Source organism: Lagopus leucura, unplaced genomic scaffold, assembly GCF_019238085.1.
Source record: "Lagopus leucura isolate 7727_CA_CO unplaced genomic scaffold, USGS_WTPT01 Super-Scaffold_100008, whole genome shotgun sequence".
NCBI classification, from domain to species: domain Eukaryota; kingdom Metazoa; phylum Chordata; class Aves; order Galliformes; family Phasianidae; genus Lagopus; species Lagopus leucura.
Window position 1 is genome coordinate 15,064,741 of NW_024962265.1, and position 17,956 is coordinate 15,082,696.

At 35.7% G+C, this 17,956-nt stretch overlaps 1 protein-coding gene across 3 annotated transcripts in view; it reads left to right on the forward strand.

The window, feature by feature from the left end:
- The window catches only part of TBC1D22A (TBC1 domain family member 22A), a 154,172-nt gene that overhangs the window by 70,754 nt on the left and 65,462 nt on the right, over positions 1-17,956 (forward strand). For all 3 annotated transcript variants that reach the window (XM_042872645.1, XM_042872647.1, XM_042872648.1), the window contains exon 11: positions 10,091-10,218. In XM_042872645.1, the coding sequence (XP_042728579.1) occupies positions 10,091-10,218 (128 nt within the window). The remainder of the gene's footprint in view (positions 1-10,090; positions 10,219-17,956) is intronic.

The window sequence follows — 17,956 nt, forward strand, 5'->3', positions numbered from 1 at the left end:
TACTCCACAAATCAGTGGTCCAGACCCCAGATCTCATCTCCAAGGATGGAGATTCTGCATCTTCATTGCATAAGACTCTTTAAGGCTTTGACTACCATCAAGTGACTACCAAAAGTCATTGTGACTTTCTTTAATACAATCAAATAGAATCTTCCTTTATGGAATTAAGGTATAGTGTGTTTTATTAACCATTCCTCTCGACTTTCTATCGTGCATAAAACCACTGGGAGTGTACTAGGTGCCATTCTCCCAGTCATACCTGAAGTTGCTGCATAGTATTGGCACCAGTGTTCATCTCTGAGATTTCTAATTATTTTTTGTGCCATTTGTAACTGACAGCCACTTGGACACTTATTCTGCTGATCACAACCCTTATAGTGCAGAGGCACACATCAGCTTTGGTTTGAAAAAGATTTTTCAGTATTCTTTCTTTTTATGTAGTGGAGTGTCCAGCTAGTTCCTCTCTTTTGCCAGTAAATATAGTCCAAAATACATGAAAGATTAAAACAAGGCTTTAGACATTGTGTTGGCAGTGGTGGACGTGCGCTGCTATTTCAACTTTTGGATGATGTCTCAGATGAGGGATCCTGACCTCCTTGGATTTTTTTGATAGAATGATGATACAGTTAAATTGTTATCTTTCTTACTGTGTGTGCTTTTTTCCTTTTATCTTCATATTGAGTCTGCTGTACTGCAGCTAAAGAGAAAAGTGTGCTTGATATGAACTTAATAGTTTTGCTTTAAAAAAAAAAAAAGTATGGTTTATACTAACTGTAAATATTCTAATTGCTAATTATGATTACTGTGGAAGAAAATAATGTTCCTATTGTTACTGCGTCACATTATTTTCTTGATGCTGGATAATTGAATGGTGAAGAGAACCTTAACATAATAAGTAGCTGCTTGAATGGATGAAGCTTGTGCAGCTTGTTTGCTTATTATAAGGGGTTACCAGTGTATGAAAAGTGACACCTAGCCCTTTGGAGAGTGTTAATACATTATGTTAGTGATTCAAGGAACCTTCATTAACCCAGCCTCATGGATCACAACTCCTCTCAATATAATATGACTGTCCTTGTGTGTACAGTGCAAAACACTGAATCAGATTTCAAACAGCCAAGACAGTCTGTTTATTTAATCGTAATCTCAGCCCATTTAAACTCCAGAAGGTATTTTTAATGACCCGTGTACTCAGTGGAATTTTTTTATAGGTAAGACTGAATAATGTTTTGTCTTCAAACTCTGTCCCGTTTTTCACCTTGTCATCATCATTCATGTCTAAGAATTTCACAAAAAATTTTGCAAGAGAGGATCAATAAATTGCTCAATAGTATAAGCTATCTGTAACAAGAAGCTACATTTTCTGTTCTCTGTAATGTCAGTGGAGCTTTTCTCCTGTAAAATGAACAATCTCATGATTTGTAAACAGGTCAGATGAGTTTGATGCTCTCTTCCCCAATTGCTTCACTTAGCCTTGAAATTGAGGAGGCATATTGTAGGAATGGCAAATTAACTCAGGATTTATGTTTTTAGAATTTACAGATGTTTAGCATTTACCTGGTTTCAGACTTGGGAGAGTCTTGGTTTCTTCAGTTTACTGGAAAGCATCTGATAATTAATAACGTAATTAAGTGTCAGGCAGCCTGCAAGAAGGCTGAGCATTTGCACATAGAAGTAGTCTTGGTTTTTCCCATAAACTGACCAAAAATATAGGCTGTTAAAATTGCATGTCATTCTCTCTAAATTAGTGAAAATGCAACTTGAGGAAAAAAAAAAAATAGAACAGTCTATTACTTTTTTTTAATTGCATTCTGATTAATGGTAGAAAAAACTTGTAAGGATGGTATTCACAACTCAGAGCCTAGTATGGATATTCTTCATCTCCTGTGAGGATGACTATGAAACGTTTTACTCTAAATTACAAAATAACTCATCAAGTTTGCATTTGTGTGCTGAGCGACCTGATCTATGTTTTCACAAATCAAAGAGTTGTAGGGTTTGGAAGGGACTTCTGGAGGTCACGTAGTCCAACTCCTCTGCTAAAGCAGTTTCCACAGAGTAAGTTGCACAGGAAAATGTCCAGACTTGTTCTGAATATCTCTGTTCTTCACAAATTAATCTTAGCTTTGCTAATCTTTATTTATTTATTTATTTATTTCTCTCATGGATTGCAAACTTCTTGGTCAGATGTCTGCATTTCTTTCAGTAATGTCACAATAAGGACTTTTTAATCAAGAAAATTGTCGTAACTTGCTGTTGTTATATGGCCTTAAGCTTATAGTGTAAATACACTTTAACTGTTTTTACCCACAGAAAAACAGCTGCATGAATATTTTGTATGTATTTCTTTGTTGTGTGTGTATGTGCGAGTTAAGTTCTTCACAAGACCTAGTTAATTTATAATTTTTCATTTTTATGTTTGTTTGCTTATACAGAGTGAAAGAACTTACTTCATTGTATCGTTCTTGGTACTTCTCCTATTTTTTATTTAATACTCAGTATTTATGTATCATGTTATGGCTTCTTAACTAATTGGGCCTGTTTATAGTACATCCTTCATTCACATAGAGCTAAAGGAGAATTATTCTATCTAATGTCCGTTTGGTTGAGAGGCAGAGTGAAGAGCTGTGAACTAAATGGCTGAACTTTCATTGGGATTCCTACAGGTTTCTCTCTGTGTTGAGTTGGCACGTAGCATTTTGCACATTCTTGTTCTGAGAGAGACACCCATTCCTGAAGAACCATCCAGTCGTTCAAATACAAATGTTTTATGCTTTTGCTAAGATCTTAATTTTACCTGATGAGTTAAGGCCCAAAAATACTTGGAGTCAATGCATTTGGTAGTTCCTATACCTTGATAGTCTCTAAAGATTATTTAGTTTCTGTGCTGATTTGACTTTTTAAACAGTGGAGAAAACTGGTTTTGATTTTTGGTTTTTGAAAATCTGACTCTCAAAAAAGACAAAATATCAACCAAGGCTAATGTATTTTCTTCTGTAACACCACTGCAGGTGTCTGCTCAATAAACGATGATAGATACAAACTAACTAATTTGTTCAGTTTTTAGTTTGGATCTTAGTTGTTCATACAATGAACTGAAGATGATACTGTGGTGACACTTGCTCAGTCTTTGCTATATATTCATGCTGATGATTTCTTTAAAGTATGGTTAAAGAATACTTAACCATGTGTGCAAAATTATGTTCGTGTTTAATTATGTTGTAAAGCATTTTACTGACACCTGTAATTTTCAACTAAAATTGTGTCTGTGGGGAAAAAAAGTGCCAGTTGTCGTAGCTGTAAAGACTTTGTGTTCTTTAAATCCATTGAAGCTGTGTGAATTGGAAGTGGGAACAGAATTTATTTAGATCTTACTGCTGCTGTTGAAAATTAGTGATTAATAAGGTCATTCCTTATGTGTCAGCTTGATGCTGAAGTGATTAAAAAACTTGTAGGCATTTCATAATTGTTTTAAATTAATTTGTGCTATAGAGCTCTTTTTCATTTTAACAATGCCATCTTATTTTTTATCTGATTTTATGGTTGTAATTACTGTGTTATACTTTAATCTACTCTTAGATGCTGCTCACTGGGCATTATAATTATTTAATTTATCTTTTAAATCATATTTCTATATTTTACTGAGGAGATTGCGTTTGTACGCTCACAGGGTTCAGAGATCTTAACAAGAGTTAATTAAGACTGATGTTAAAATCATTTATAAATTCCTGACTTTTCTAAACACTTTGACTTTTAATTAGCCTAAACTTACATGTTTGCGGCAAATTAAAGAAAAAAAACCATGATCTGAATTGTAGGAAGTGTTTGACGTTAATCCAGTTATGAATGCACAGGGTTGTGGTTTATAAGATATGGCTACAGTATTCTGATGAATGCTTCTTGGAAGTAGAACTATCTGATCAAACAAATAATGTTGTTATTTGTTACATCTTGAATATTAAGGTCAGGTTCCACCTGGGACACCAAGTGTATTTTTATCTTTTAGCTTGAATGTTTTACTGCTTGGATTACTGTTAGTATTTTTCCTAATAGTTTCCTCCATTTTCCTCTGGATACTTCAGAATTATTACACACTTGATTCCTTGAGGCAGCTAGATCCCCCATCCTTCGTGTCAGTTCCCCTGTCTGTCCCTCTGTCCATTTTCTGCTTTTGCTCTGGAATCAGCCTCTTGGACTTTTTCATATCGGCCGGATATTTTGAATATGAAGAAGATACTTCTCAAAGTCCTAACAAGTAGCAGAATATTAATGGGCTGATTAGATATTTTATTAGATACATTAGATACATTTATTAGATACATTATCTGTAGGCCATGAAAAAAATACTGTTAGGTATTACGTCTGGTCTTCTGCCAGTCTTGTTTTTGTTTTATACTGCACTTTTCAGGGATTTATTTATTTATTTATTTATTTATTTATTTTAATTATATGATTATAATTCTTACAAAGGGTGAGGTAGAAGGCAAACTAATTCTGGAGCAAAACAACTGAAATGGTAATTATAGCTATTTGGATCTCTTCTAGTACTTGAAGCATTAATATATATCATAGCGATATCTTGTCTCCAGGTGCAGGTTTATGATCATTTCTGAGTGTCTTTTTCCAGTCATCAAGAATTTCTGTTGTTTTTAATGTATATTAATAAAAATAATGGAGATTAATAATAAGTCATTGCTAAGCTGTATTCTTGACAAAATCAATTTTACTCAAACATTCATTAATTCAGGTTGAGGGTTTCTTGTTGGTTGTAAACCTTAATCTGCATCTAGGGATACCTGGCGTTGAGGTTTTGCTCCGAATTCTTTGTCTCCCATAAGCACATTATTTTGCAAACCATCTCCACATTGTTCAAAACTAAAGAATGAAATGCAGAACTTGCCTTCAGTAAAGGGAAGCATTGCTTACCAAAACCAGTTTTGTCAAGTGTTTATTTTAAGTCAGAGGCAGGCAGTTCATCACGAGATTCTGCTCTCACAAGTTTACCCTTGGTGGCATTCATAGCAAGCAGCAATATTCTCAGATGTGTTACTTGTTGTTGATGTCACAGTACTGTCTTTTCTTTAATAACTCTCCGTGCTGTGAGGAAGTTCAGTCAGGTAGAATTGCTTACTGTAACACTTAATTGCTTAGAATAAAATCTGGTTGGTTGGCCAGTTGCCTGCTTTGCTCAGCTGAGAGGACAGTACTGAAGTTTTGTAAATGATGGCAAAGACTGTCAAGAACCAAGTCACAGCATTACGAACAAACTGGGAAAGAAATCTGTTACTTTACACTATTTGCAGAGATTGTACATAACATTTCATCCCTGCAATGGGCTGTGAAAACTTTTCTGTAATTGAGAAGTTGCAGTACTACATAGGGAGGAAAATCACTACTGGCAGCTCAGGTTTATAAAAACTGGCAGTGCTACATGGGGGGCATTTCCTATTCGTAATCTAACAGTTAAGTAAAGTCCGGCCTTGCAAGCATGTTCCATATAACTCATTGAGAGTTATAATAATAATAATATAATAATAATTATTATTATTATTGTATGAGATCAAACCACGTGATTTTCTTTTCTGTAGTTTCATCTTTTAATAAACAGTAGCCAAATTTAATTGATAATCTGGCAAGTAAAAGATAAATGTTTGCACTGTGGTGTGTGAGAGAAGTCTTATCAACTGTCAGGCAATGAAATGCCAAACGTAGTATTTGACTGTCATGGGGCTTTTAAAACATTTAAATATGAAATTGCTGTAACCTGTGTTATGAAGCGTCACTGTCAACATTAGCTGACAAATTGAGTGAGTTAATTAAGTCATAGGTAATCATTTCTTACTACATTTGACGTGGGAAGAAAGGTGTCTGGATTTTACATTCAGTAGACAAAACAACAAAAACAGCTAGCTAGAAAATTCTGCAGCTGTATTATCTGTTTTACAAAAGAGAAGACAGGAGGAAACATTTGGATCATACTGGTCTATTTATCTGTTTTGTTAAAGTCTCTACAAAAATATTAACTAATATTAAATAGCAAAAGTTAATTAGTGGAAAAAATAGATGGTGAATGAAGATCCTGAGTGCTTTTGAGGCTCTGAAATACTGTTCAATCTCCACTGCGTTCCTCCATGAGATTATTATCTGCCAAGGAAATATTTATTTTTTTTTATTAAAAAACTTCATTATCAATTTGTATATTCATTCAGGGAACCTTCAAAAGAATCATTAAAAAATTAATAGAATATTAGGATTTTATGTTAATTCTGCAGTAAACTTTGTGTATTTCAAAATGAAGGGATTTTGAGTTTGGAGTGCCATGCTTGCCTGCATTATTATCTCCAAGATCATGGATTATCATTTTTTCTTTATTTTTTTGGAATGTCAGTCCTTTTTGAAGTAACAAAATGACAAATGCAAAACCAAGGAGAATTTTGACAGTAAGAATTCTCCTATGTAGTAGATGTGGAAACTATTTTCTGAAATGTCAGTCCTCTCTATCGTTCAACTTCTTTGGCTTGTCTTCTGTTACGTTAGTCTGAATTTTTAGATTATTGCACTTGATTTTATTGGCTTGGCCCAGAAGGAAGAAAATCCAGCTAAACTGCCATTTGAAATTGAGAGTGCTAGTATATTTCTTGGCACATTTTCATACATCGAGTAGAAAAACCACAGGCATTATTCTGTGTTAAGAAGTGTCAACAAAACCTCTGCCATTATATTTTTATTTGATTTGGATTGGTACCAAAGGAAATACTCTTGTGGCAACTGTAGTCACTTCAAGAAGAATCTTAATAAAGACAAATACATGCTTTTTCTTCCTTCCCTTGTATTAAAAGACCTGTTTATTTATCAGATATGCTTTAATTGCATTTCAGATGATGTTTTAATAATTAGCCTGTTTTATACTTACTTTAGAGATATGTATAAAGTGATGATAAATTGGAGTTAAAAACGAAATGCTGAAGCATGAACTATGAAAAACCCCACATTTTCAAAAATGTGAAAACTAGGTTTAGAGTCGAGCATCAGAAAAGATTACAAAGGTTGATAGGACTCTTTAAATAAAGGTCATCAATAAATGGCTAGTATTGCAAAGTAATAAATTACGCAGATGGATGCAGCTCCATGCTGTGCCACTGTAGTTTGGCAATTCAAGCATCATTTTACTATTATTTTGTTATTCCTTTGCTTATGTGGAAACTTTCCCAGCTCTTGTTCTGTCAGCGTCCCTCAGTCAGGTCAGCCTTAAGTCATCATGTTTTAGTGCAGGTTATTTTGGCCTTAACTGTGCTTTAGTTTCTGAATCTGTAATCACATACACCTTTAATTCTGAAATCAGTAAAACAGCCTGAGAAGCTGGCACTAAACAATAATATTTTATGCATATAGATTCTGCTTCCATGAGACACTGAAAATTTTAGCAGTACGTTACAACATTAGGTGCTCAGAATTAATTTCAGAAATTTTTGATGAATTCATAGAAACCCAATTTTGGCTTTTAAAAAGCTTAAAGCACATGTTGATGTAATCTTGTAGTGAATAGGTGCTACAAAGATTTTTAACAGAGATGTGATGGATAGAATTATTCCAGAAGTCCAGAGTAAGAGGATTTGTGAGACATACTTGGCTATCATTAGTGTTTAGGATGCCTAAACAAATTAATATATTCTGTAAGTGCGTTTATTAAAATTATCAGTAGTTAGAAATGCTAGAACATGAAATACACATTTTTGGTGATATGCTACATAAGAAAACATTTTCATATTGTACTTATTTTTTAAGATTTGCTTCACTAAAAGCATTTCTGTGTATATATTTATTTTAAAAATTGGGAACCTTAGTAAATATAAATCTTGGGCTTTTTTCATTTTGGTACAAGTTGCATTTTTTTCTTAACTATGACACAGTTTTGCTGTCTGAAAATGGGGTAAAGTGTATTTTGTGAAATACTTGAGATCTGAAAGTTGACAATAATTACATAACTTGCTTGTTTGTTGCTGACTTGTGCTAATTTGCAGTGAAATGGGAAATTTAAATTTAGATTACAACTGTCGTAATTACCTTTATCAGCAAAATAGCCCATTACTGACAATTACTTACAAAGTAGGAAGAATGAGCCCTGTTAGCCATTGCATTTTCTATTCCCGTCTTACATCAATTGCACATAACTCAGGGAGTTCGGGAGTCTGTTTTTCAAATTCTTTAGACTAGAAAACAACTTCCAAGAAATTCATTATGAATATTAAACACTAGTTGAAATATAAAGACTGGCACAATTTATTGTTCTTCATTACTTTTGATGTCTGCAAGCAACCAAATGAAATACGTTTGTACTGCGTGAAGAACAAAAATGTTAGGTGGTGTTTGGGAGTTAGTACATCAGCTAGAAATAGAACTGACTGTTTTTGCATTCTACTTGATTATCTGAGTGTTGTAGTCTGCAATATAGGTATCTGAAATAAATTTAACATGGTATTTCATGTGACTTGCAGCTTATTTCCCTAGAGCAAAGGCAGACACATGATAGTGGTTCTGTACCTGTTAGTGCCTGCGAGGCATGCAAGGTCTCTAACTGTTGAAAATGAAGGTGTTTGTTTTTAGACACTTTTGGAGCCAGTGAACATTTGACGTAATGTGTTGTGACTGTTCTGATTTGCAAAAAGGCTTCCTGTTGATTGTTTTTAAAATCTGAAACATTTTTACTTGTTCCATATTGAAACAACTTTCAGTTCTCTGAAAGTCAGTTGCCATATTGACTAAAACTTTCATATAGAGCCATACAACGTGTATTGAGAAAGAGAATTATATAACTTCATTCTAAGCCTTTAAGCTATCAGAATTTTGAACAACTAAAAATAATAATTTGTTAAGCAGTAATTATTGGGCTCCCCTACAATCTTGTACAATGTATTCAAATTTAAATGGACCTGGCGTGGGTGAAATTACTTCTGTAAGTTTGTACTGTGCATTCATTTCGATTATTCTCTGGCCTGCTTGCTTCAACACAGATGCCCCAGGAAGCACAGTGAGTAATACAGATGGACAGCTGATCTTTTTGGTCACAAAAATTCATATATTTCAGATGTTATTTGGCTTCTGCTACTTTATACAACGTCTTGTAACAGTGCCACTGTACTTCTGGGATGTTAGCTGTTCATTTACTTTTTTAGTGCTTTTTTAGCCCTGATACATGTGGAATTTGGAAGATCAGAGTGTTCTCATTGTCTTAGCTTCTGGAATACCTCTGTGAATGTAGATGAAGGAGAACAGGGGTAGCAAAAAAATCTTTCACAAAGAAATAGAATAGAGATGTCCTATTGAGGCCTTAACAAAGACTTCTTGTCATACATTTAGATGAAATAAGACATCAGCGTTTCTGCAAATTTATGGCATGTTAGCTAAAACCACTTAACAGAATGCGATTCTTTTGGAGGTAAATTTTGCTAAATATAAAGAAGTCCAGCTAGCAGATCAGTTCTGCTAAAGATAGAAATGACGCGTGATACATTGATACTTATTAAATTTTTGTATTTATTTCATATTAATAAATTATTTAAGCTTCAATTTGTTTAAATTTAAATAGTTCTGTTTTGCATGCATTAATCTCAACTTTCTGTTTCAAGTGAATACAGCCTATATTTATGCTTTTATACTTCTTTGCTTGTTTATTACTGTCTTCTTTTTATTACCAGTTTTTTATTTTTCGAAACGTTACATTATTTGTGAATCTTGTTGCTTGTAGTCCTGCCTCAAATTTTTAATGTAAGAAATTAGTGAATATATATCTACATATTCATTTCATTTTAATTTGTAGATTGTTTTTTTGTATATTGAGAAGCTGTGACTTTAATCTTTTTCTTTTTTCGTTGTGAACCATTAAGTCATCCAAAGGAAGAAAAATAAGTCCAGTGTACTGTATAAGTATTTCCTTCTCATGTTTCTGTTTGTAATGTTATGTATTTATTTGTATGCATCACCACATTTTAAAGTATTTGGGATCAGAGGATTATTAATTTTCAGATACTACTTTTGATAGTTAAGGACTTTGGGAAAGGTTCAGTAAAATGTTGGTTTATTCTGTCTTCAGAACAAGTTCATAGACACTTGGATCAGCATGAGGTGAAATATTTGCAATTTGCTTTCCGATGGATGAATAACTTACTGATGAGAGAAGTCCCTTTACGATGTACCATCAGATTATGGGACACATACCAAGTAAGTACTTTATTACACTTCCATATCTCTGACTGTGTGTTTCCAACATGCAGGTGTGTTTCTGTGTTATTCTTCTTGAACCTTTTGATTTAGAGTCATAATAAAATGAGTCTTCCGTGATCATTACAATTTAGAAATATTAAAAGTTTTCAGTCATTTTGCTCTTAAAAAAACCCAAGCACTTTATATAGGTATCAATTTGTAGTACTAAATTGTACCCCTTGTCAAAGCATGTGTTAATGACCATACTCCTTCTGCCTCTTCAGAAAAACAAAACATTGAGTTTTGTTTAATCAATGTTCTCCATAGATTCTGAGTTCCAGGCTTCACACTCCCCCCCCCCCCCTTAACTATTAATTCCAAAACTAACATACATCTCTCCAGCACAGAAAAATGCTCATCCTTCTGTAATTAGTCTATTTCTATTGTTTATTCAGACAGAATTCCTTGTGTTGCTGACCTCTATTTGAGGCAATTAGTTTCCTCAATAATTTCTTGCTCAACTGTCAAGCAAAAGAATTGGTATTAGCAAAAAACTGTTAGTTCTTAGTTCTATTTCTTAGTGTTCCAGCAGCTTCTGGTTCTACTTTTTAATTCTTTTAATTATTTATTTAAATGATAGACTTTTGCCAGAGGTGAGGAGCACTGCCAGGGAAGAGGTATCTGGGTAGGACAGACTGCCTGGTTCCATTGAGTCTGTACTGGGTGTCCATTCTGGCTCCCCCACTTGATGAGGACATCCAGGACAACAGTGAGCGGCTTCCCTTCTCTTGCAAGGATACAAGAACAGCGGCCTTTCTTTAAAGAGGGTTGCACTGTTGTTTTCACAGAAGGAAACCTTTTGTCTCCTTGCTCTTCCCCTCTTACTATCACAGCTAGAGTAATGCCTCACCGAGCTGACCGTTTTCTTCAGTTCAGAGAAAATATGGACTAAATATTGATGTTTCCAGTTTAAATTACAACTTAGTTATTCTCAGAGTAGGCCCAGTTTTCCCATGAACTACATTGGGAGGTTTCAGGGGAACAACAGCACTCTTCTGCTGTGTATTTCCTGGTGTGATAGATAACTATTGTTATCTAGAATGGTTAGAACCATGCTGTGTCTCTTGAAATTCTTTGCAGTTCCTCCATTAATGTTGTGAGAATAGGATCAGGCACTTAAATGCTATCCAGATCAGTCTTGGTTTGAATTGTAATAAAGGTTCTCTATCTGGTATCATGTTTTTGTCTAGTTTAATTTGGGATTCATCAGTCATTTGTTATGCTCTGTGAAGTAAGTCATTGAACATATCATCCAAAATACCTGTGGTTGATCTAGTTAAAGTGTAGGGGCAGAGGGAACTGGAAAGGTTCCCAAATCCTCTGTTAAGTAAATGCTCTGGTATTCTGTAGCTGTGTCTCTGAAATCCACTAAAATTTATCACTGTCTTGTGAAGCAGAACTTCGTAAAATAGGAAAATTAAGGACATTATGCGTGCTGCTTACAAAGAATGTGTTGCAAGAGCTTCTTAGCTGTAAATGTTTTGTTTTACTTATTCTTTAACTCAAATTGCATTTTAATGAGAGTGAATTATTCCTTTCTTTACTTGATTTGGTCTTTGCATTTTTCTGTTTGGTTTTGTTTTTACGATAAATGCTTGAAATATTTTATATATATTTTTGAAAGTGATATTGCTTGTGAAGTAATGCCTGAGACACTCACATTTTAAATCTATAGAACTGTACTACATGGATGGACATAGACTTTGTCAGATGTGAAAGATTTCACAGCCCGATAATGTAATATAATAGCTCAGATTTATCTTTCTATTATTTCTTGCCTTTTTATTCTACCTTTTGCCACGTTTTTTGGCATAAAGAATTGGTAAACTAAGATAGCATGGTGGCAGAAAAATTCAGGGATTATGCATGTTAGTTTTATGTTTGCTCCTTTTTGGAGTTGGGGGTGGTTACTGACACTGAGTTAAAGATTTGTTTGCATATTTGAAACAACGAGTAAACTCTGACCTAAATGATGCAGCATTCTGCATTGGAATGTAGGGGGGATATGTATATGCTCTACATCTATGCTGTTCAACACTAAACAGATATTTTAAAAGGTTAGGTTTTCTGTCAAAGTCTCTGAGGCTAACCTTGATTCACTTTAAGACATTTTGTAGAAGTTTGCATCAACTTTTTATTTAGGTTGATTTTCTTTCTTAAAAATCTGTGTTGTCCTTGAGGCCCTCTTAAGATCCACTGTATTTATGTAGCTGTGTACGTTTCTCTTAAGTGCAAAAAGTCATTACAGTGGTAGCATCCATTCGAAATCCTTCATCCTTTCCTAGAAGCAATACAAGTGTTAGGTTGTGAAGTAGTACAGAGTTAAATTTTAACTATTGGGTAAAAGTCTCGTCTTTTTTTTTTTTTTTTTTTAATTCTGTGCTTGAATATTGAGTTCAGGACAACATCTGATTTCTGGGCAGTTGGGAGCTTGAAGGAAAACTCTCAATGGTGCCATTAAATTCTCCTGATATTTGATAATGTACTGTACTGACTGCTCTTTGAGATGAGGCAGTTCTATTTTTCATTTTACTGTTGATCTTCTGGCCTGATGTTCTTACACAAATTACCTTTCTGTGCTGTCATTCCTGCAGTGATTTCTCTGTGTAAAGAACTATACTGTAAGATAATCTCTTGGATTCAGAAGCATCAGAGGCCTCTGGAGCCTGTAGTCAAGTTATACCTTCTTCTTTGATTCTGTTATCTTTCATTTTGGTATGAGGAATGTTTTCTTTTCTCCAGCTTCCTGCCTGCCTCAGAGCTGGAATTCACTGTTCTGCTCTCTTCTGAGCGGAGCTGCAATTGTCCCTGCTTTCACTGTAATTCAAGAGCACACCTTTTCACATGATCTTCTTTATAAGTAATTCTAAAGATGTAATTAAAATCAAAAGTTCTTGGACACTAAACGTAAGAGGACTTTTACTTACAAGGTTTGCAATCCAAATATTTCCTTTTCAAACAAAACATCCTTACTTTAACTCTCCTTTTGTGTTCAAGTTAGTTTTTTCCCTTATGACATTAGTTCCTGATGCTTACAGCTTCCCTTCAACCTTAGCAATTGTGAAGTTTTTTTGTTTTTTTTTTTACTTTTTCAGTCTTTGTCAGCCAACTGACTCTCATCACCTTATACCACATGGATAGTTATTTGCCAGGACAACTGTGTTGCCAAGGCAACTTCCCATTGCCAAGAGTTGTGCTCATTAAGACTTTATTTTGGCAGGCAATTATATTCCAGTGGCATAACACTGAAGTCAGTGACCTCTTGTTGTTTATCTTCTGCTAACTGCAATCTGGAGTAACATAAAACTGACAGACAAGAAGTTAAGAATGTTAGTAAGAAAAAGTTTATCTTCAACTATAACTTTTTGTACAGACTTGAACATGCATAAGGGTTGTATGTTTCTGAGTACCAATTTTTCTGACCTTAAAAAGCACTCATTCATATTTATATAAGTTCTCAGGTTTTCTCCTAGGAAGGATGTAATCTAAATTGTAGAATTGTAGAATTACAATAATGTATATATGCACTTGGTATTCTTGTTGATTATCAAGGTTTAGTTTATTAACTCCTATTTAATTTTGACTTTTAGTGTGAGACAAGGCTCCCAATCTCTTCATGCAAGCAAATTAAGCAGATCATTAATCGTGCTGTACGTTCTTATCCCAAACTGTGATCTGCAGTTATATATCTTCATCTTCCCCCTGTACTGCTCTGTATGCTTTGCCTCAGCAAACAAGGTTATAATACAAACAAGCAATAAGAACAAAGGCAACCAAACTAAAACAAACAGGAATGAACCAAAATCCCCCACAAAAAAAAAAAAACCCCAATGAAAAAAGTTGACTTCCTCCCTATATCAAATTGAAAAATCATCTTTACACTTCAGCCAGCCCATCAGCTTTCCTAATAGTGATCTTAGCCATATCATTTAATAATCAAAAAATCTCATCTGCTTAGTCCTCTGCTTATTTTCACATTCTTTCTTTTCATTATAGGAAGAACCAGCCTTAGCAGTGCCTGTGTGCCTACTCAGATTCTGTAGTACCTACAGAGAAGGTTAGGTACCATTAGGACTGAGTATTAGGTTGCCTCTGTATAGTGACGTTTATCTGAACCCTGAGGAATAAACAGTAGGACTAGCAATTATAAAACTTAAAGTTAATGCTTATAGCAGGTGCGTAAATACGACTGGCAGGAAAATTGATCATCTGCCATGCCTTTGGATGGGTTTGCATGTTATTCGTGAATACATGGACATTAGAAGTCTGTTGGACCTGAAATTCCAAGATTTCTAGTTTCTGGTCTTGTAACCTGTGAACTTACTGTTAGTTGAATCATAGAATAATGGAATGGCCTGTGTTGAAATGGACCTTAAAGATCATCTAGTTTTAACCCCCCTGCTATGTGCAGGGTTGCCAACCACCAGACCAGGCTGCCCAGAGCCACATCCAGCCTGGCCTTGAATGCCTCCAGGGATGGGGCATCCACAGCCTCTTTGGGCAACCTGTTCCAGTGTGTCACCACTCTCTGAGTGAAAAACTTCCTCCTAATATCTAACGTAAACCTCCCATTTTAGTTTGAAACCATTCCCCCTTGTCTTATCACTATCCACACTCGTAAGCAGTCTTTCCCCTTCCTGTGTACATGCTCCCATCAAGTACTGAAAGGCCACAGTGAGGTCTCCCCAGAGCTCAGTTCCCTTAGCCTTTCCTCACAGGAGAGATGCTCCAGCCCTCTGATCATCTTAGTTGCCCTCCTCTGGACTCATTCTCTGCATCTGTCTTGTACTGGGGGCCCCAGGCCTGGACACAGTACTGCAGGTGGGGCGTCACAACAGCCGAGTAGAGGGGGACGATCACATCCCTCTCCCTGCTGCCCACCCCTTTTTTAATGCAGCCCAGAACACAGTTGGCTTTCTGGGCTGCAAGCGCACACTGCTGGCTCACGTCCAGCTTCTCGTCCACCAGGACCCCCAAGACCTTCTCTGCAGGGCTGCTCTCAAGGAGATTTCCCCCCAGTTTGTACAAATACCTGAGATTGCCATGGCCCAAGGGCAGCACCTTGCACTTGGCCTTATTGAACCTCACGAGGTTCACCTGAGCCCACTTCCCCAGCCTGTGCAATAACAGTAAAGGTGGGGTTAAGTTTGACATATGAATGTAAAAATGTAGGTATCTTACTGTAAGTTTGTGTTTAGTGCTGTATCAGGCATCAAAGATTCCATGTTAGTGCTAGGAGACCTAATGAATAAAGACAGGGAAGCTTAGGGGCAGCTTTTCTATGGCTTAGAGTAGACGGTCAGCCAAATCTCTTTTTAGGGTCCATTGAGTGTATTGATCAGATTTTCATTACCTGCTAACACATATATTGTGTTTCCAGATACTTGATCTAAAAAGGGGAAGATCTCCAAGTTTCTGAAAGGAAAAAAAAAAGTTAAAATTCCTTTCCTACTGCGTGGAAACTGGCTGGACAGTGGGTGGTGGGTGGTGAGCAATTGCTTGTGCATCACGTGTTTTGTGTCTGTGTGTGTATCTATAAATCCATATGTATTTCTGTGTGTGTATATATTACTGTTTTTTTCATCTTACCTTTCTGTCTTAGCAAATATTTTTTACCTCAACCCATGAGTTCTACTTTGTTGCTTGTTTTTCTTTTTTTGATTCTCTCCCCCATCCCATTGGCAGAGTGGAGTGAGTAAACACCAGTGTGCTGCTTAGTTAAACCTCAAGATAAGCATAGGGAAGCATTCGTTTTTTTCTTCATTCAACTTCCTAAGACAGCCTCTAGTGCTATTGAAATAGATGGCAATTTTTCTGTGGCTAAACAGAAGTTAATTGCACATGCAGAATGGATAAGATGAAGTATTTTCTCTTCTGTGTAACTTAAAGGATGTGAGTAATTTCATTGACTTCAGTTGAGCAAGTAATGAATTTAGTTAATTAAGCATGTACTTTAAAGTGATCTATTGATCAGGATCTTGATGCATTTTATACGATGATAATCAAATGTTAGATGTAGTCTAGAAAATAGTTTGTTTTCCTTCCTTCCTACTTTAAAGTAGTTTTCTGTTTCTGGAGGAAATTTTTAGTAATATTTTCTATTTTAAAAGTGTGAAAAAAATCATGTTTTTATACAAGAAAAGAGAAAATTGTCTCTCTCACATACGCTGTGTATGCTTTCTAATTTTGTTCATATTTTACATTCTATAACATTGGACTTTCATAATACTGTTCTGTGTTTTATTAGGTAGATTAAAAATTAGTATCTCTAGTGACTGTGTAGTCCCTTACTGAATTGTGTCTTTCTCTACAATTTTGTAATAAGACATATTTTGAAAATAACTATAAAAATTTAATTTATAATGTTGTATGGGTCAATGAAGTATGCTGTGTAAAGCTGATATAGCTGATCTTATTTAAATACATTGATTTATGTAGAAGACCTCAAGTTGAGTCATCTGACTTTATTCTGCTTTTTTTTTTTTTCTCGAAAGCATAAAAAATTAAGGTATGTTTGGGAGAGAGCATAAAATATCTTTTGTAAACAAAATGGCAGCTGAGACTGAAACATTTCTATTTGTATAAATAACAAAAGTCAAGATTTCAGTGTGTGACTGTGAGTGATAATAACAACTCCTGGCTCACCTAGTTTCACAGGATTATAGTTCTTTAAATCACTCCTTTTTGTGGGTATGGTTAACTCATCTGGTAGTGGTCTGCAGTACTGTCTAGCTTGTCGGACAAGACAAAAGCAGTTGTTGGTGTGGTAGTTGAACTTGCCCACCAATATTCAGTTAGATTTTGCTGCTGTAAAACACATGGCAGCAGAGGGGCAGTCTGACAAAATGGCGTCTGGCGTGGAAGTATGTATGAAGCAAAGGAGTGGAATTGAATCCAGCCATGTGGAAGAAATCTGCCGGGTTTGAGTTTTATGTGCACGGCAGGCAGGTTCTTGTTCATAGCTGGCAAAAATGCATAACTAATTTTGGTAACTGTTGTAAAGCAGTGCTTTGTAGCTGAGAATGTGCTGTATCAAATAGTGTAATTGCACTCTATTGTAGTTTCCGTGGAAATGAATAGGAGGCATTACTTTTGGAACAACGTAAGTAGACAAGCTGATGAATATGGGTTAGGAGGTGTATTTAAAGATTGACTGAACAGTTGGGCCCAAAGGTTTGTGATAAGTTGCACAACGTTCACTCACAGGTAAGGCACTAATGACTCTAGCGAGCAGGACTCAGTACGGGGACTAGCACTGTTCAGTATCTTCTTTATTGACCTGTGCACTTGGCTGGAGTGCACCCTCAGTAAGTTCGTAGGTGACGCAAAATGAGGAGGCGTGGCTGATGTGCCACGGTTTGGGCCACCATGGGAAGGGAAGTTTGGCAAGCCTGAGAACGGTGCATAGAGGAATCTCATGAAGTTCAACAAGCAGAAATTCAAAGTCCTGCATCTGGAGAGCAATAGCTCAGACACCTGTAAGCACTGTGGGCTGGTGAGCTGGAAAGCTGCTTTGCTGAGAAAGACTTGGCAGTGCTGGTGAACACCAAGAAGAGCGTGAGTTAGCAAGGCGCTTTTGCAGCAAAAAAAACCCAAACCTACAGTATCCTGGGCTGCCATTGAGAGGAGTGTTGTAACCTGTTCCAGTTCAGTTACACATGGCTTACCACAATGAAATTCTTTCAGTGTCTGTTTA